Source organism: Medicago sativa, chromosome 3 (genome assembly GCF_051527215.1).
Source record: "Medicago sativa cultivar Bolivia chromosome 3, Bolivia_mono, whole genome shotgun sequence".
NCBI classification, from domain to species: domain Eukaryota; kingdom Viridiplantae; phylum Streptophyta; class Magnoliopsida; order Fabales; family Fabaceae; genus Medicago; species Medicago sativa.
The window spans coordinates 12,283,376-12,304,257 of record NC_140751.1 but is presented as its reverse complement, the minus strand read 5'-3'; the positions used below and the strand labels follow the sequence as shown (position 1 = coordinate 12,304,257).

Here is a 20,882-nt window from a genome sequence, read left to right as displayed (position 1 = left end):
GCTACTATTCATAGCTTTTGAATCATCTAAAAGCAATTGTACATTAAACTACCATTAATTTCTTTCATTGCCTTATTTAATTGCCATCAATTTCTTTCACCATTTCTCTTATCGTATCCACTTTGGTAATTATATATACATTAAAAAGTAATTTTGTTCAAAATCATTCAAACAACATTCTTTTTATGAACTCGTCACTATTATAAGTAAAACTTCACTTTTTAGATAAATTGAATAATTAATGTATCTACTAATTATTCAATTTATTTAAAAAGTGAAGTTTTACTTGTAATAATAACCAAATGGAATAATTAATTTTAAATTATTACTATATCCAAACATAAATCTGTTAAACTCAATTATCACAAAATTAATTCTATCCGAATTAATAATAAATTCTCTACACACACTCAAAGACCAAAGTCATTATCACACTTTTCATATTCTTTAAATATTTTGTGAAAACGACAAAAAAGATCGTAACGGAAAAGTACTATAAGTACACACTCGTCGTTTCGTTTCATATACTCCTTCTCTACTAAGTTTCCTACTCAACCAAAAAAAAACTCTGCAACCTTTTTTTGTTGTTTGAAAATGGCGATGAATGAAGAAAATGTCAACGAAACAAGAAGCGAATGTTTGATTCGTATGTGCAATGAAGAAAGCAACATTGAAACCATTCGTTACTTCGAATGCAGAAAGACTCTGATGGAAATGCTTCATGATAGAGGCTACAATGTCTCTGAATCTGATCTCACTCTTTCTCTTTCTGAGTTTCGTTCACGTTTTGGTGAATTTCCCAAACCTGATACCCTTGGTGTTTCTGTTTCTCTTCGCTCTAACCCCTCCATCAAGGTATTATTTTCTGTATTAACAATGTTACTTATTTCTAAGGTTTATTCACGAAACTATTTCAATGTTTGGTTGCATCTTCATTTCGATTGTGACGTGATTTTGAGTTTGTATTTGATTTTTTGTAGTTTTGATTACGTTAGGGCATGTTTGCTATAGCTTTTTCAATAAAAACCATTACTTTAAGAACTTTCATATGATTTTTTTAATGAAAAATGTAATTAGTTGTTAGATTAGTTTTTCTTGTTTGTTCAGTTTAAATTCGTTGAGCTATCCAAACCACTAAAAACTTTCATATGAGCTTTTGAATGGAAAAAATAATCTAAAAATTGAAAAATGGAAAGCTATAGTGAGTAGCTTGTCTTCAAAATCATTTTTTATAGATGATTTTTTTAAAAGAAAATAGTTTTTTAATGGTAAAATAACTTTTTCTTTTCTTAAAAAACCCCTAATTTTTTTTTGTCAATAGTGACCGTAATTTCAAGTTTAATATCGTGTGGAATCTTGGGCTCGAACTAGTCCTGTATATTTCGGTGTCAACTAAGCTATGTTCACGATACTTAAAAAAAACCTTAAATTATTGAATGTCAATCAATATTTTATTACATGTAACAAACAGGCCATAGTGTGTCCGTGAGCATATCTCGGCAGAGACAATGCATTGGTATATGCAGTGTCCGGGGTTCGAACCTCAGGCACCCACTTATTCACCTTGAAAACTAAAAAAAAAAAAGGCCCTTAGTGTTCTTGAGTAGAATTCATTTATCCAAAAGTGCTTCAAAAATGAAAGTTGAAATTTATTTTTTTGGAATTGTGCTTCAAAAATGAAAGTTGAAATTTATTTTTTTGGAATTGATTTTGAATCTGACAAGTGTGATCTAGTGGAAATAAGGTGTCTGGGATTGATTCCATTTTGAATATCTTTTAGAAAATGAATTTTTTGCATGGTTCAATATTTTGTTTCATGATACTAGTTTATCATATTGTTTCTGTTTGGCGCTGTATTGGTGATTTGATGGGAATAAGGAGGTTTTACATATGAAGGTCTCAGTGGCAGAGCATGTCCTTTTTGCATACAAGTGATGGCTATTCTTGTTGCTCCCAAACTTACATGGATCATTATGTATATATTTGGATACTCTTACAATCTTAAAATGCTTCTGGTTGGTTTCATTATTTTAATTGTTTTTGCTTTGTATCATCATACTGAACATGAAAATTAGTAATTTTGAAGGTTAAAAGGAGTAATAGTTTTTATGTTATGGCTCTTCCAGTTGATTATTCATAAGGAAAAAGTTACAATATTTTCTGTTTATATTTTTTTCATAGAAGAAACTAGCAGTTTAATGTATTCTGAGAAGTCTCTAATACCATGTAAACTAACATCCATTTTGCTGCAAAATTCATTCTCTGTTTTTGGCTAATAATCGATGAAAAATACAAAACATCAAGAATATTTTTCGCCAATATGTTTTCACATGCTACCTGACTATTGAATGAGAGTGCATACTAACAATATGTACCGATTCACTTCATCCAAGATCCAAAACAAACCTTAATTGTGGTAAAATTTTGGGAAAGTTTTTGCTTTATATAGATAGTCATTTTTAACTTTAGAATTTGAGTCGATTCTAATCCAACCCCACAAAACTAGCTAGTAAGATGAGGGATGTTCACCACTTATAACCAATATTTAGGGTCGATAACTATTGACCCAACAAATCTAGAATAGACTCTGATACCAGCTTAGAATTTGGGTCGAGTTTAACTCAACATCACAAATCCAACATAAACGGAGAAAAATGATAACAACTTCTATTCAGGTTGTATCACTATCCAATTTGACCCTCAACAGTTAATAATAACAGAACTGCTATGTGAGAATGAATTATCTTTGAACTGTTATGTAAGAATAAATTATCTTTGAACTGTTATGAGTTTTGATTCCTTTCATCAATCTTGGGTGACATAAGATTCTCCCTCATTTGTTCAAGATCAGTTGCATTTTTTGGTCTCCTGACGAATGATTTAACTGTTTGTACGTTTTTAATCCACTGTTACGTAATCCTGTAGAATGAGGGGTGCTTTATACATTCACTTTTGTGGTTGCTGTTGGCTCATGAAATTCTGCTTTGCAGGTACAAGTTGTTTTCCCAGGAACTGATGATATCAGAAAAAGCAACTTGATTGTTATACAAAGCCAGATTGTGGAAAAAGAAAGGTTGAGTAGGCTGATACTTGTTGTGCAAAGTAAGATGACTTCTTATGCTCGTAAAGAATTGGAAAACTGTCCATTTAAAGTTGAGATCATAAACGTAAGTTAGCCCTTTCATGAATGTTTAATTTGAAATATTTTGGTGCAGAAAATAATTAACCTTTTTTTATTATTTTAGTTGTTGTAAATTATGCATAATATGTTAAGCAAACTAGGAACATATGTAAGTCCTCTTTTCTGGTAAGGTAAAATGGATTGCAGAATATGACTTGAGCTTATGCATTGATCACGTATGAGAACTGAACTTTGCTATTTTAGCTCACAATCGCACATTATCTATAAGATGACTTTAATTTTTTTCCCCATTAGTGTGTTATTCTGGGATTGAAAGATTGAAATCTTTATCCTTTTGACACAATGGAACCACAAGTTCAGACCAGAGGCTTATTCATCAATATCTTTTGCAGTTTTGTTTTTGTGTTTACTAGATATAGTAGGAGAAAATATTGAAAGGGTCTAAAGATATTTTCATTTCTAAATTAGAGATCGGTTACAAGATTCCTAATGTGTTAAAGTTCGTATAATGCGATTTGATTTTGAATTCAAGATTTGTGTGAACATAATCAGCAATTGATTCCACTTAAGAGTTCCGACCACTTTTAGTTTGCAATGGTTTTGTAAGTCCATAACACCATGTTACTTTGCCTCTAGTTGAATGACTTGCTGGTCAATGTGACAAAGCATGTGCTGCAGCCAAAGTATGAGGTTCTGACTGCTAATGAGAAGCAAAAACTGCTCAAGAAGTATAACGTCGAAGAGAAACAGGTAAACTTGGTAAATATGCTTATTGGCTGTCTATAACAAGCACTTTGTAATCATTAATCATTTTGACTCCTCTAAATTGAGTATGGGTGGAGAGTAAAGTAAGTAATCTCAACAGTTAATAACAAAAATTAAGGGTTTAGGTTTTAACACATTCCTGATTTGTTATGCATGTATGTAATGTCATATATTGTTTTATGTCAGTAATATTACTTTCTTTACAGTTTAGAGTAAGTTGCTTGCTGTAGAAGAGTCAGATAACTTAGAATTATGATTTTCTAATGTTGAAAGTGTAATACTATAGTAAACCATAGCTAATTTATATTGATTAAACCATTATTTATATTGATCATACCAGTAATTATATCTTATTCTGTTGCTCTTTTTAGCTACCTCACATGCTAAGAACTGATGCCATTGCTAGCTACTATGGACTGGAAAAAGGACAAGTTGTCAAGATCTCTCACAGTGGTGAGATGTTTAATTCTCTCGTAATGTACCGCTGTGTCGTGTAATAGTTCTATTACATTATGCTGCCACGTATGGAACAGCGACAATTACAATTTCATTGTTTTAGAACCTATACTGCTTAAAGTTCAGAAAGATAATATTTGAATTGGTAAATGTTTAGCAAGTTCTATTGTGTATGAGTTCAGTGTTGCCCATACATGTTAGAAACTTGTCAAGATGGAAACTTATTTATGATGTTGATCACATCACTTCTTAATTCAAAAGCTTCATTATTCAATATATACTCTTCCACTTATATGAAAAACTTGTTTGTTTAGAGCATGAGTAGGTGAATAGAGCTGGTATCTGTGAGTTTCAAAAGATTTTGTTCCCTTTCCCTCGAATTATTATGACCAAAGAATTTAAAAAATTATCTGTGGGTGCCAGATATAGAAGTATACACAAATGGTGTATGATTGCAAGTAGGAGACAGGTTAGCTATACTGTGCTGAAATGTTAAATAATCTAAATGATTTCAATAACTATTGTTGGTCACTTTCTTGGAAACTCATACATCAAAATAGTGATCATTTTTATTGACTTGGTTGTTCGAACTACTGTTCATCTCTTCCTTTACTTTAATTGTAATGCTTTTGTTATTTGTACGATTCACTATTTTGAAAACTAAACCATATACTCTAGTTTTGGTAAATAAAATTAAACTAAACCAATGAGAATTGGGTTTAGTGGAAATAGCTAAACTCATACAATACATCGAACTATAAATTATTGTTTAAATCTCGATTGGAAGACATTTAATGTTAACAGTGTCTCAAATAAGATTATCTTAAGTGAAAGAAATCTATGGTAAAAATAACAATACATAATTAGTGACGAATTTAAGCATTTTAAATTTTGCGAGCAACATGCATTTAATATGGACCCTTAAAAAATGCTTCAAGCTATGTTAAGGAATTTAAAGTACTCCCTCCGGTCCTTAATTTAAGAAGAAAAACCAAAAAACATCAAAACCAATGTCAGCATTAATTGTTGTAACTTTTTAAACATTTTTACAAATATACCCTTATAGAATGTTGTGAAACATTAAATACATCAACTAATATTAAAAAGACAAACATTAAATGAGGGATAATAAAGTCTTTTAAGCAATAACTATCCTTAAAAGTTGTGACATTTGCTTAAAAGTTTTAAGCAATAACTATCCTTTAAATTTTGCGAGCAACATGCATTTAAGGATGGTTATTGCTTAATTTTCTTAATATCCCAAAAATCAATTTTAGTCTCTCTAAAAGGGAAACCAAACATACACATAGTTTGTTTTCACACAAGTAACATATTACTCCTTCCGTTTCAAAATACATGTCCATTTTGGAGAAATTTTTTGTTTCAAAATACATGTCCATTTGATAGTTTAAGGATACATTTTGTCTATTTTACCCTTGTTTACCAATTAATTGGATTCTAGATTTTCTCCACAATAATTATGTTCCACTAATAAACATTGACCCAATTTTAAGTGGATTTACTCATGCACTCTCCCAAAAAATTAATCCATCGTGTGAACCAAGAAATTATTTTCCCATGACTACTGGACTTTCTAATTTGCATGGCCAATTTATAATTAAAACTATAAAAAACGACAGAAAACGACATCACTGCGGAGAAAGCCATGTACCAGTTACGTATACTAACAAAAAAGAGTTTAAGCAAATGAGAGTACATACCAGTTAAATCATGTAGTTCTTGATTTAAATCAAATAGTGGCTCTTCATTTAAATCAAACAATGGTTCATCATTTAAATCAAATGGAAAAGCATTGAGATCCATAGCAAAATTTTGTTCTTCGTTAATAATATAAATTTGATAAATGAGTACCTAACTCTTATATATACTGAAATTATAAGTGTTTTTAAAAAAATGATGGGAAATACAAATTTTAATTTAACTTTGGTGGTAAACATTTTAGGATTAGAGTATAAATAATGGAGGGAAGTTTTTCAATTGAGTTTTAAAAAAAATTTGATAACCGAAGCATGCCATTTAGATAAGAGAAGTTGAATTCCACACGACACCGCAGCAATAATCACGTCATTTACTAGTACTCCAAAATGGTATTGGTATTGCCATTTGATTAACTTTAATTATTTTGGTATTGGGAGTAATTATGAGATGGTGTAAATAAATGTAAAATGGAGGAAATCGAAGACAAGGGTATAATATGAACTTTTGTGTCAAACTAACTTCTTCTTGGTTACTGCAATTTCTTCAAAATAGACATGTATTTTGAAACGGAGGGAGTATATTGAAGAGTCCAGCTGGGATCAACATATAAACTTAAACTTCGTACAGGTAACTATCTCTTTCGAATTTCACCCTTTCTTATTATGGTCATTACCAATTTACTAAGGTGTTGATTGATTAGGAAAAATGAGTTGGCATCAATAAGTAAATGTTTCAATCTCAAGACCAATTATGTCCATGAAATTACATTTTTTTCTGTGGACCATTTCCTATCTTGGTTGCAATTAATGGACTGAAATTATCATTTAAAAGGAAACAATTTAAACTTACCATATGGTTCACTTGTTTCAAAAATAAACGAAGAAATGTCCACTGGTTTCAATTGTGGTATCTGCCAAAATCTTTTGCACATTATTTCACTAGCCATATAAAGAATGAAGATATGACTTTTACATGCGGTCTGCGATGGTCTATGGTTCACCTATGACAGTGATCTAGCTATTACCTAATTGGATTTGGACAACAAATAATAAGTGTGGTTAGTTGAAAGAAGAAAAAAAAAAGAGTAAATAATAGTGGTGTGTGTGTGTGTATATATATATATATATATATATATATATATATATATATATTGGACAAATATTTGAAAGTTGTGTGAAATTTTGTTGACGAAAGATATCATATTTGGTTATAAAGGCTCACACGATGATTTAATTGATTTAATAAATCAACAAAAATAGCGAGAAAATAAATGTGTGCCTCAAAATTCAACTCATATTTACTTTTCTTTTGTATGTATCGAATTGTCAATTGTTAGATCATTGACTTATCCGTGAAGACGAAGAAATATGTGAGCTCTATTCTTTGAGTGTCGTTAATTTTCATAAAAGTTTTAAAAAGGGCTACAGTATATTTTCGGTCATCTGTCTTTAGTGAAAATTCATTTTTCGTCCTTTTTTTTTATTTTTATTTAGGTCCGTTTTCTTATAAAATAAAATTTATTTTGATACTTTATTTTTGTAATTTTATACAAATTTATCATGTAAACAATTTTCGTTAAATGTAATATTATGGGACAATACTTGGATGATATTGTGGTGGCAATGTTATATGATATCAGCCAACCACAGTGTGACAAATGATTTTTTCTATGAACAAGTGGTTTTTTCTCTCTTTCACATGAATTTTTTGTTTTTTGTAACTTTTTAAATAAAGGGTGACACGTGTCACACTGTGGTTGGTTAATGTCACATGACGATGACACCACAATGTCACACAAGTGTTGTCCAATATTATGTGGTCATTTAGCGTATCATGTGACATCAGTGATATGTTATAAAGAGCTGTGAAGTGGTCCTCCTCTACGCTAAAATTCGTAATTTGAGTGATGGTCTACTTTCTTTTTCAAAATTCCATAATTTATTTTTTAAAAAATAGAATTTTGAGTAAAAGATAAAGTATCAAAAATATATTTTAACTAGAGATGACACTCGGCATTCACGAGTACAAATAGTAGTAATATGTTATCCGTTATGTTGGATTAAAATGATATTAATGTCCGTCTCATACTCGTGCATATATGTGTTAGACAAGTATTTCATAGATTTTTTTTTTTTTTTTTTGAAGAGGCAAAAGAAACTATACTGAAATAAAAAGGCACCAGCGATGCCAAAAGGAAGAGTACAAAGAATACAAACAGATCTACACCAAAGCCAACTCCTACAACAAAAGCTACAGCCAAGAAGACACCTAATGATGAAAGCAGCAAAAAGGAAAAATGCTAACAAGACGCCTAATACATGCTGCTAAAACAGAAAAGAGCCTGCTACCACAATTAAGATCCTGCACCTAATCAGAGCTGAAACAGAACCGCTAAGCTCACAACAAAGCTGAAACAGAACCTCAATGAAACAAACAGCCCCATAGAAGCAAAAACACAACATTCTTTGCCTATTACTTCACACATCCACACTGAAAAATTATAACATTAATCCACACATCCAAGACATGCTCTAGGATTCAAGTACCAATGAACAATGTCATAATCCATGCTATTCGATTTGTACTTCAGCCAATTCCAAGATAACCTTTTAACCTCTTCAATCATATGATACATACTAATATCCTTGTTATTAAAAAGCTTATCATTTCTTGATTTCCAAATGCTCCAAATTCCAGCAAACCAAATGACACTAACTCTCAAACGGAGAGCTCTTCCGCTACCAATCAAGCCTTCAAATTGATCAAGATGAGCCATCGCTTCATTCCGCAATGTTGTAACAGTCCCTAGCCAATTACACACATGATACCATAAACCAGCAAAATTCGGACACTCGAAAAAGAGATGAGAAATCGATTCCTCCATACCACAACCGCCTACACACAAGGACATTCCTTGACCAATGACACCCGTCCTCACCAGGTTATCTTTTGTCGCTATTCTATTTTGGAATAATCTCCACACTAAAGATGAGACCTTCGACGGAATTGATTTATGCCAAGCTCTTACCCAAGCAGGGTTAGACCGACTTGGTAAGCCTGCCATGATTGATTTATATGCGACTTTAACTGAATACTCGTCCATAAGATCCCTGTCGACAAATTCTAACTGCCTAATATCACGCCACCAGATAGAACAATCTCTGCCACCTTCCCTAAATCCACCCGCTCCCGCCCCATATCTACAAGCCAAAGCTCTATACCACAAACCAGCACTCTCTGATTTAATTTTCCACACCCATTTCCCTAATAGAGACAAGTTGAAGGCTCTCAAATTTTTAATCCCCAGACCACCCTCCTCTAAAGGCCTACACACTTTGTCCCAAGCATAAATATTTTCTAAGCATAAATATTTTTAAAAAAAATGCATTTATGTAAAAAAAAAATGGTAATTATGTAGAATGTTTCTTCCACTTTTGACAACAAAATTATTTATTAATCAAAACATGAACAAAAATTGAGAAATTGGGTGAGGATTTCTTTCATGTGGATAACATTTATATTTTAATAATAATATTTTCATAATTTTACTAATTTAATATGAGTACCGATATCTATAAGTTTGAATAACGTTACATTTGTGTCTGTATCCATTAACTCACAGGTAATTAAAATATTTATTTATTTTATCTCAAATACCAATTAAGCTATCCACCCTACCTCGTCAACCAATTTTTTTTTATGTGGTGATCCATCATTGACTACCTATGTCTCCGTACAACCCGGGTAGTAGCTATAAAATGAGAGTGAAGCAAACATACTATAAGGTGTAAAAATATGAAATCAAATATGTGTTGCAACAAAGTCTTCATTTCTTAGAAGTATTAGAATATGATATTGTGATGAACTTGAGTAATCTTCTTCTTTTGTGGATTGTCCACTCCTAACCTCATTTGTTTTAATTAAAATGTATTTTTGCAAGAAGCTTCTTTCACTATGAGAAGCAATGAACCTCTCTTAGGTATTACTTTTTTTTTTCTATATATTAGGTACTCTTCTTTTCTTTGTAAGTTTGCTACTCTATTTATATATATTTTCAACAAGTTAAATTTAATGTGTTGTAAGTATGAAACTTGTTAACACATTAAGTGCTAAAGAGGATTAGCTTTCTACAAGTTCCTTGATCCTAAATTATCTTTTGTTTTTTATAGTCTTTGTTTTTGAATTATTTATTTTCTTTGCAGATTTACCAAGGGCTTCAAGTGTGAATGTGTGATTTGTGGCAGTTAGGATAAATGATTTTCAAATTAAGTTCACAACCAAATACATTCATGTCCTGAATATGCTAAATGCATTTATCTTTTTCCACCAAACTTGTTAACTAACTGCAACCATGAACTCATAAAGTGAATTTCACTACCTTTAGAGCAAAATTTAAGTACACTATAGGAAAAAAGGACTAATATAGAACGAGTAACAATTATCACTATGGTCTATTTGATGTGAAGATTGATTTGTGTATATGTTAGTGTTGCCAGAATTGTCCATATCATACAGTGAGCCTAACATTTTGCAGTTACATAATTTCTTAGAATCTAATAGACAATGATCATCAAAGTTGCATTTTGTTTTCACCAACAAATACAGGTACCCTCAATTGCATCAACAGGGATGAAATACTTGGACTTGGGAGAGGAGGTAGTAGCAACATGGGATTATCATGCTGGGCATGACATGCAAAGCAACAACAAGATTAATGACATGCATCTCATTTCTCTGCACAAGTCTTTTGTCGCTTGGGTTAACCCATGAAGAAAATTGGGTTTGTATGGTGAGGCGATATGAAACAGTGTGCACCTCGACTTGGGTGAAGAGCTTATGGACAAATGAGTTCACATTATCAATTTTAGTGGATATTAGACCGTTAATGTTGTTGTTGGTGCCTTCAAATCCATCCAACGTGTATCTATATTTGCACATGTAGCACTTAGCCATGTCCTAACCTCAGAACTCAGGTTCCAATACTCATGATGTTTTTCTACAATTAATTCTAGACACCCTTGTATAACAGTACCAGGAAAACATAGTAGTACTAAGAACCTGTGTTCTGACTTTAGGACATGGCTATGTGCACTTGCAAATACAGATACATGACGGGTAGGTTTAAAGACATGGCTATGTGTTCTGACATAACGATCTAATATCCATTAAATTGACAAAGTGAATTTGTTGATCAACAAGCTCTTCACCCAAGTCCAAGTCCTCATCATTTCTGGTCCCTTCCTACACAATGCACATTCTTCATGGGTTGAACCACAAGACAAAAACATATGCAGAGAAATGAGGTGCGTGTTATAAATGCAGTTGTTGCTTTGCATTTCATGGCTAGTATGATGATGATCGAATGGAGTTTCGTCTTCACCTTCAATATTCTAAAACCATGAGCTTAGCAAGGAAGCATCTTCTGATATGTCGTGTTCCGTTTGGTCCATACTTTTTGTACTTAATAGTTGGATATAAGATGCACATTGCCCTTTAGCAAAAAATATCGAATACATAATGTCATACTAGGCACGATAGCGGACAATATCTTCTTTGCTTCGGTCATGTCAATGTTGACAATTCTATTTGGTACAATGGTATGGCAGATAAAAATGATTATACTGGTGAAGGTCAAGTTGATGGTAAAATATATCAAAAGCTCGAAGGAAAAAACTTATATGGATTGAGAAGGCAACACAGAACTCATACACAATAGAACTTGCTAAACACTAACCAATACATTTTATAACAGTCTTTCTGCTAATTGAAAGTATGTTAGGTTCTAAAACAATAAATAAAATTGGTATTGTCACTGTTTCATATATCGAAAAGTCAGATAGCTCATCAAGAAAAGTTAGCAGCAAATCAAATTGATTTGCATGAGCTTTTGCAAACAAGACACATTCCTCCCTTAGTGTTCCTTTCCTAAGATCTTTATAACAATCTTCATGAAAAAGCCTGAAAGTCAATCACAATCTTCACCACAAGTGCCTTGATACTTCTTCACAATCTTTCACTCTTAGAAATTCATTCCTCATGTGACTTCAACACTAGCAATTTGCAACCAAATGCAAGTCAATCACATATCTTTCATGTAAAATCTCTTTCTAATCATGAAAAGTATAAACAACAATGGCATATTCAAAAGTTATAGAATCTTAAGGTGAAAAAATGAACATTTCAGCTAAGTATAACTAACTTCTCTCCTACTAAAATTTTAGTTCTTCTGGTCATAATATTTGGAATTACATAGCCCTAAAATATCCCTAAAGGTTGAAAGATTTCATACAACAGCCCTAAATAATCGATAATCCACCCAAAATATCGACATAATTATACAACAAGAACAAGAGCAAGAATACAACAATGAACCCCAACCCAATATAAATAATTCTTCTTAGAAACATGTTAGCTTCATTTCACATTAACGATTTTAGTGACCTTTCTTTCACGGGTTTCCTCATTCTCCTCTTCCCATTACCATCATCATAATCATCCTCATAATCTTCAAAATAGTCCAATCCCTCCGAACAAGGAACAACATCAACACCAACATTAACCTTAATATCATCACTACTAGTACCTAATGCTACAACACTCTTGTTATCTTCATTTTTATCACCTCTTCGTTTCCCCCGCGATGGACCAAACCCAGAATAAAAATAGAATTCATTATTATTCGAACCTGAAGCTGAATCCGTTGCCACCTTCTTCGGTCTGCCTCTACCACGCCGCGGTGCCTCAATGTCTCCTCCCCCATTTGAGTTTCTCTTCAAACCTTTGTTGCAGCCACCATTATTATTAACTACCTTCTTATTACCATCACATTGTTGATTATCGTCAATCGCCATTATAGAGGAATTTTCTATCACAGGTTTATTATCAATATCAACAACATCAGTCTCCATCATCGAAGCCACACTTTCATCAAGAGCTGCAAGAGAATCTTCGAACTGGATTGAGGAGTTGTCGAAGTGAAAGGGGATGGCATCCCATGGAGATTGGTTAAGCTGACAAACGTGCATTTGAAAAGGTTCAACTGGTAATGAATCATTTTGTAGCAGTGAAGACGAACAAGTGAATAGAAGAGGGGAAATCTTCGCGGCTTTTCGAATCCTCATATCAAAGAATCTATGAATGAATAATATTATTATAATATCTGGAATTGGAGGGAAAGGGAACAAAATCTTTTCAAACTCACAGATACCATCTCTCTTCACCTAATCATGCTCTAAATTAACAAGTTTATAACATAAGTGTAAGAGTATATATTGAACAATGAAGCATTCTAGTTAAGAAGTGATGTGGTCCATGAAACACGGACACTCCTCAGATTAGATGGATGTGTCCTGGTGTCAGACATGCATCAGTGTCTGACACCGACACGACAATGACACATAGGATTACACTGAATTATGTCATTTTCTCAAATTTATTGTCAATGTTCGCATGTTAGTGTCTGTGTCGTGTCCGATGTCCGTGCTTCATAGGATGTGGTCAACTATCACGAGTTTCAACTTGACAAGTTTAAAAAATGTAAGGGCAAAACAGAGCATATACACAACAGAATTTGCAAACACTAAACAATCCAATTATAATCTTTCTGCTAACTATAAGCATGATAGATTCTAAAACAATAAAATTGGACTTGTCACTGTTCCATACATAGCAGCAGAATGTAATCAAACTATTACACAACACAGCAGGGTTACCAGATATCTTGAAGACTTATCCTCTTTCCAGCTCAAAGTAGCTAGCTATGGCATCAGTTCTTAGCATGTGAATTGTGAGGTAGCTAACAAGAGCAGCAAAAAAAGATATATTACTAGTGTTATAATCATTATAAATAATGACTTAATCAATATAAATAGCTATCTTTTTACTATGGGCCGTTTAGGTTGGCTTATTTTTTAGCTTACGAAAAATAGCTTATGTAAATTTGCATATAATAAGTTTTTATATTAATTCATACGTTTACGAAAATGGTATCTTCATAAAAAAGTGTTTGCATAAATTATTGAACAAATTCATAAAAATACATAAAAGCTTATGTATTTACATAAGTTTCTTTGTTTTTTTTTTACAAATTATCTACGTAAATTGTGTTTGTATAAACTCAAAAATAAGATCCAAAATGGGCCCTATGTTAATATACTAGTTTGTTAAAACAGTAGTTTACACGTGAAATGTGAATATTCATGAAATCTCCAACATTGTAAGCTACAATGAAAATGAAAATGATTACCTGTTTGCATTCCACCATATACTTGTTGAGTAGTTTTTGGTTCTTATGAATAGTCAGCACATGCTTTGTTACATTGACTAAGAAGTCATTCAAGTGATGTGGAGATAAAAATGAAGAACTGCTGTGAAGAAGCGGCTGGCAAAACAATTGAAGAGGGAATCTAGGGTTATCCTTTTCAATTTATATGCTATTGGGCTAGGCCCAATGATGTAATCCCACAAACCCAGTAAGATTTGTTGTTTCTATAAAGATTACTGAAAAGGACACGAGTTCGTCTTTCCGCTCTTTTTATTGCACTAATATTTGAAAACTATGAATAATATTTTTTATGAATTTTTAAATTTGATTAAAAGAAAAAATATATATGTTTATTGCTTTCAAATTATAACAAATACTAACCATGATTATATATTTCAATGAAACCAACAATATAACAAAAAAATTTAATCTAAATTCTTATTTGTTAATGACACCAACAACAATCTTTATTATAGAAAAAGTTGTTGTTTAAGAGTATAATTGAGATAATGAAAAAGTAAGTATAGATACATTCATCTAGTTTGTTTCACTTTTTAAATGATAAAGTAAAAAATTGGACATTTATGTTTGTTACACTTTTATTTTAATATTTAAATTTATTATTTTTTTTTTGAGAAAATGTTTAAATTTATTCTTATATTTTTGTTTTATATGCATTTTTTGAAGAAAAAAAATCCAGCCCAAAAAATCTGAAAGGGGTAGTTTTCTTTACATATAGTATAAATAGCTAAAAAGCTAAAAATATAGTTATTTATATTGATTAACTCATTATTAAACATTAGTTTACAAATCACTTTTTTTATGCAATAATTTAATGGTTAAAATTTTATCTTTAAGGTGAATAAAAGTATCTTCAATGGTAAACTCTACAAATAGTTATTTTGTGGGTCACATGGGGGAGAGAGAGTACTTAGTTGAGCACTCATGCTCCACAAGCACCAATAATACATTCAAAAGTAGGAGTGTTCAAAACTCAATCTAATGAAAAAAAACGCAAACTGAACTAATCCAAATTGAAACCGCAAAAAACCGCATTTGATTTGAATGTGTTCGTATTGGTTTTTTACTCAACCGCATGGTATGGTTTGGTTTGGTTTGCGGTTTTTATTTTACCAACCAAACCGCAACATAAGAAATTTTTTAATTGAACTTAAGTTACCTAGACCAATACTCATAGACACTCAATGATTTTTTTTTTATAAAACAATATATTTTTTCTCTTGTTAAGTGATAAACTCTGGCAAGTGCACCAAATACTATCGAAGTAGTAAAAATATCGATCCCACGAGGACTGTTTTTAACTTCAATAATTCAATTGCGTTATAAAATTAGGATGTATAAAAGTTTATTTTGTTTTGCCACTAGGCAGTAGATTTGGTTTGATTTTAAGAAATCAAATAAAAAAGAATAGATTTGATTAAGAAAATATGGAGAGAGATGAGATCAGGTCTTCGAATCCTCTATGTTTCCCCTAATTGGTTACTGCACCTATTGTTACTAATGATTTTCTAGTTTCACGATAGTTAACAAATTAGCCCTAATCAATCCCTTGAGTTAGGACCCTCTTCTTAAACTACAGCCCCTAATTCCTTAGGTGGTCTAATAATCCTTGAAGGTTTTATGAACGTTAACCTTATATCACTAACAAACGATTATCCATTCCTAGACTAACCATGTTTATTAGAACAATTCAATTAGGTCTAAGTCGAAAGCTATGGTCAGTAGTCATTCGATCTCACAAAATCATGTTTATATTTGATCAGGATATAAAAAGCAGTAAGAACAATTGAATTGAATAAAGACTAGAATTTCATTAATAAACAATAGAGTTTCACAGCAACATATGATCAATTAGGGTTACATAGGTTCATCTCCGACCTAATCTCTAAGAGATTTAGCTACTCATAATTGAGTTTACAAATAGCATAATCAATGAAAGAATTAAAACATACATAAACTGGGTTAGAGATGATGAAATCCTCTCCGCTGCAGCCTTCTGGGTGTTAAAATCGCACTTTCGTTCTCCAAAATCGTAACCCTTGTTCCTTAGGTTGAGTGCTGTATTTATAGAGTTTTGGGCCTGAAACAACAAAATCGCGCCACGGCTGATATAAGGCGCGCCGCGATTCCCTCAGAACAGGGAGATATGCAAATTTCCTTCTAAAATCGCGGCAAGGCTAGGTTTTGGAGTGGCGCGATTTGCTTCGAACAGGCTTCAATATTTCAGCTTTTTGCACTCCAGAACAGTATAAATTGCACGTGAACTCTATCAAAATGTCACAATAAGTCCTAAAAATTACGTAATGACAGCATGTCATCACAACCCCAAACTTAAACCATTCCTTGTCCTCAAGGAATTTGCTTGCAACAGTGACAAACGACAGTAAAATAACAGTTACCTGACAAAACGATAGTACCTAAAAGTTCATTCTCCTTCTAGCTAAAGATGAGCTAGTTTGACTTGTTCGTGTAACACCCCGTTTTCCCAACATAAAAATTTCATTTAAAATCAGAGTATTTTGATCACAACGGAATGTCACATACTTCATTTAAATCATAAAATGGATAATAATAATAATCCTTCAAATTCAACATCATGAAAAATCTTAAACTATTGCAGCGGAAATTAGTTCAACATTTAAAAGTCTTGGCACGCAGGCCTTATTGAAAAATCTCATAAATTAGTTCATAAAAGAGACACGTAAGGAATAGAAGTAAATGCAAGCCCCCATCCCGTTACGTATCAGAGCACCTAGACACCAACTGAGAGTCCACTCATGAACGCCTCTAATCTTTATTACCTGCACATTACCCACGGTCGAGGCAACATATACGCAGAAGGGGTGAGATTTCATAATCAATACATTAAGCATATAATCCAATAAAATGCATTTAACAACTTAAACATTAATAACATATCAACAATTAACAATTAGCATATTTTTCATTACATAACAAATACAATCATCAAATACCATTACTAATTTTCATCACAAATCATAATCAACTTAACACTCAACTTGACGACACAACTCATCCTTGACCATGCAACTCTATCAACTCAACAACAACCTAACAACACGACTCATCTTTGACCATGCAACTCTATCAACTCGACAACAACTCGACAACTTAAACATCATGAACTTCTTGATATGCAAATGCATGTGGTACCAATCAGCAACAAAATGAGCATAATAGGCTCTTCAACGTGTGAGCACAAAGGCTGCCGGGCCTAAAGCCCCCAACTTTAATGAGCACAAAGGCTGCCGGGCCTAAAGCCCCCAACTTTAATGAGCACAAAGGCTGCCGGGCCTAAAGCCCCCAACTTTAATGAGCACAAAGGCTGCCGGGCCTAAAGCCCCCAACTTTAATGAGTATGCAATGAACTCAACTTCCAACAACTTAGACAACGACGTGTACAACTCATACGACTCATAATCATGGACGACTTCTTAAATTCCAACAACATAGACCGACTCATGCAACCTCAAGGCACTAACAGTCGACAACAGAAAACAGCAGCAACATACAACAATTAACAACGCTTGAATGTGTTAACATTCATATAAAGAATTAATTACATCAATATAATTATCATAAAACATCATTATAGCATTCATGCAGCAACACTTCTAGTTTCAGTCACCATAACAGACTTCTGGAGCTTATGAAAGCATCCTAAACAGCTCTCTAACTTACTTCTAAGGTCATCTCAAGACTACACGTGCGAAAGGATCGCATCGGGACAATTTTGGGCAACTAACAGCCTAACTCGCAGTGACGAGTAACTTCACTCGCAATGGCGAGCAAAGTGTGCATTCTGGGTTCCTACGTATTTACTCGCAGTGGCGAGTTATTCTGCTCGCGGTTGCGAGCTCACAGGTCACTCGCAGTTGCGAGTGCATTGCTCGCAGTTGCGAGTTCTGGGTTCTAGCTCGCAGATGCGAGTGTTCTTGCTCACAGGTGCGAGCGATGAATGTCAGTACGGCCAGAAACCTAAAAATTCCAACTTTTCACTTAATCTCCTAATTCTAACCTCAATTTAACATCAAATTATCATCTTATGGTATAACTAAGTTCTGTACACTAATTTAGCATCAACCTAACATCTTTTCATGATTCAATCATCAAATTCGGTCTTAAACCTAATTCCCAATTCTCACCAAAACTTAACCTAATCATGCTAAATTCATCCTATAGAATCATACCCTTAATAGTAATGAAAATTAGTCTCACCCTTACCTTGTAATTGCAGAATCGATAGCCTCTCCCTCTGGTTCTCCTATTCTGACTTTTCTCCCTTTTCTCCAAAAGCGTTTCACGTAAAAACGTTTCCCACTTATGTCTGTATTATTTATTTACTCTTATTACTCATCTCACCTATAAACTTACTCTTTCCACCTCACAGCCTAACTTCTAATATTTTTATTTTATTTCTAATATCTTATTTTATTTAATAATAAAATAAGTCACACCAACATAACAACTTCACAACATCCTATACTCCACATAATTTCTTCATAAATCGTATAACTTACTCAAATCATAAATCACATAAATTACTCAAATTATAAATCATATAAGCATATATTTATAAATATATTCTAAACTTCATTGAATTAATTAAATAGTTAAGACGGGCGTTACAGTTCGCATCCACCAGTTCACAACTCCACGCATCAATATGAAACAGGGTTCTACCAGTCGACATGCAGGTCCACATATTACCATACGCTTGAAAAGTTTCTAAACATCAATCAAAGTCAGTATCATTACACACTTTTGAGGTCTTTAGGGTTATAACGGGGCTTAGGTGAAAGGTGGGATATATTTGGATAAGTAGGCTACACAAAATTTGAGTTAGGCATTCCTACGGAAGTTAAAGCACAAAATTCAATCCTTCAATCATTCACCTTGTGGAAATACAATCAATGCAAAGGTACTAGAGAACATTTTTAACATTTAGGGGCAATCGAGTTTGAAGTTACTCGGATTTTCAATGTTTTGTCCCTTTTTCATCATTCAATTTCTTTTTTTTTTGATACACCATTTTTGTGTGTATTTTGCATGACAATTTCATATTTCTTTCATTGTTGTTCTCTTATTCTCTAGTACCCCCACCCCAAACTTAGTTGGTTGCAAATTCCAATAGCAACCCCAAACTTAATCTTTAGCAACATTCTACAATGCCTTAACTCAGAAAATACATTAAGGGACAAGTCCTAAAAGTCTCTAGGCTTGTAATGTAGTTTGTCACCGAACAAAAAGTTCTAATCCTACCGGCTCACAATTGGTTAAGAAAGGATAAATTCAACAAATTAAAATAGGGTAGGCTTCAAAAAGGCTCACAGGACCAAGCACTTTTGCCTCAGTGAGTAATTGACAAAGACCAATCAATAATAGAGAAACAATGCAAGTTCTAGAAATGTAGTTGCATGGAAAACTAATCTAAATATAAGTAAATTGAAAAACAAGATTTGGCAATGAACCTTATGGCTGAGATTTCTGGGAGTATGTGACTACCTAGCAACGCCGTACACTTCGCCTTTGAATCAAGTCACCCCTCCTTTAGAACTTTTGGAATACCGTTTCATCAAACAACTGTTACTAAACTGGAATAGGTCACATGAAACAAAACAAATTCATTAATAAAACAAGTGCAAGAGCAATTACAATAGGGAAATAAGTTCAATGGACTTCGACATTAAAAGGAAAATAGAAACTGAATGTATTGAAAAACAAAGTAAATCTAGTGGGTTGCCTCCCACTCAGCGCTTCTTTATCGTCACTAGCTTGACTGCTAAGGATCCTTAGAGGTCCTTCAGAATGAGTCCCACCCTCTCTTTTGGTAGGTCGCCACCTAGGTATGGTTTAACTCTTTGTCCATTCACTTTGAAACTTCGGTCTCCTTCAGGCGTCACTAGTTCAACAGCTCCATATGGTGACACACTTTTGACCAAGAATGGCCCAGACCATTTTGACTTGAGCTTCCCAGGAAACAGCTTCAACCTGGAATTATACAACAAAACTAGTTGTCCACAGTTAATATCCCTAGACAATAAATTTTTGTCATGATACCTTTTTGTCCTGGCTTTATAGATGAGTGCATTTTCATACGCTCTAAGCCTCATCTCCTCAAGTTCATTAAGTTTCAAAATTCTTTTCTTACCAGCGGCTACTTGATCAAAATTTAAGGCCTTAATGGCCCAATAAGCTTTATGTTCTAGCTCGACTGGAAGATGACAATTGAATCTTCTCTAGGGACGAAACTTATTTTACACGAAGAGTCGATGTTAATATCATCATATGAGAGGTTTATTTTGTTTCACATAAGAAAATTTTATAACCACAATTCGAAACTTATTTTACACGAAGAGTCGATGTGACTACCTAGCATCGCCGTACACTTCGCCTTTGAATCAAGTCACCCCTCCTTTAGAACTTTTGGAATACTGTTTCATCAAACAACTGTTACTAAACTGGAATAGGTCACATGAAACAAAACAAATTCAT

At 33.0% G+C, this 20,882-nt stretch overlaps 2 protein-coding genes across 3 annotated transcripts; one reads left to right on the top strand and one right to left on the bottom strand.

Annotated features, from left to right (window-relative positions):
• Nucleotides 1-528: 528 nt before the first annotated feature.
• On the top strand, nucleotides 529-4,639 carry LOC146935786 (DNA-directed RNA polymerases IV and V subunit 5B-like). Its single transcript, XM_085750868.1, has 4 exons — nucleotides 529-855; nucleotides 2,991-3,167; nucleotides 3,779-3,892; nucleotides 4,279-4,639. Exons 1-4 carry the CDS (start codon nucleotides 595-597, stop codon nucleotides 4,402-4,404), a joined length of 678 nt encoding a protein of 225 aa, XP_085606994.1. The 5' UTR covers nucleotides 529-594; the 3' UTR covers nucleotides 4,405-4,639.
• Nucleotides 4,640-12,220: 7,581 nt separating this feature from the next.
• LOC146935785 (uncharacterized) lies at nucleotides 12,221-14,488 on the bottom strand. Of its 2 annotated transcripts, XM_085750866.1 has the most exons (3): nucleotides 14,328-14,480; nucleotides 13,795-13,877; nucleotides 12,221-13,213 (listed from the first exon to the last, which is right to left on the bottom strand). In XM_085750866.1, the coding sequence occupies exon 3, from the start codon at nucleotides 13,201-13,203 to the stop codon at nucleotides 12,502-12,504; it is 702 nt and encodes a 233-aa protein (XP_085606992.1). In that variant the 5' UTR covers nucleotides 13,204-13,213; nucleotides 13,795-13,877; nucleotides 14,328-14,480; the 3' UTR covers nucleotides 12,221-12,501. The 2 variants fall into 2 exon arrangements, with proteins under 2 accessions (XP_085606992.1, XP_085606993.1); XM_085750867.1 differs by lacking the exon at nucleotides 13,795-13,877 and having other exon boundaries at nucleotides 12,221-13,092; nucleotides 14,328-14,488.
• Nucleotides 14,489-20,882: the final 6,394 nt, after the last annotated feature.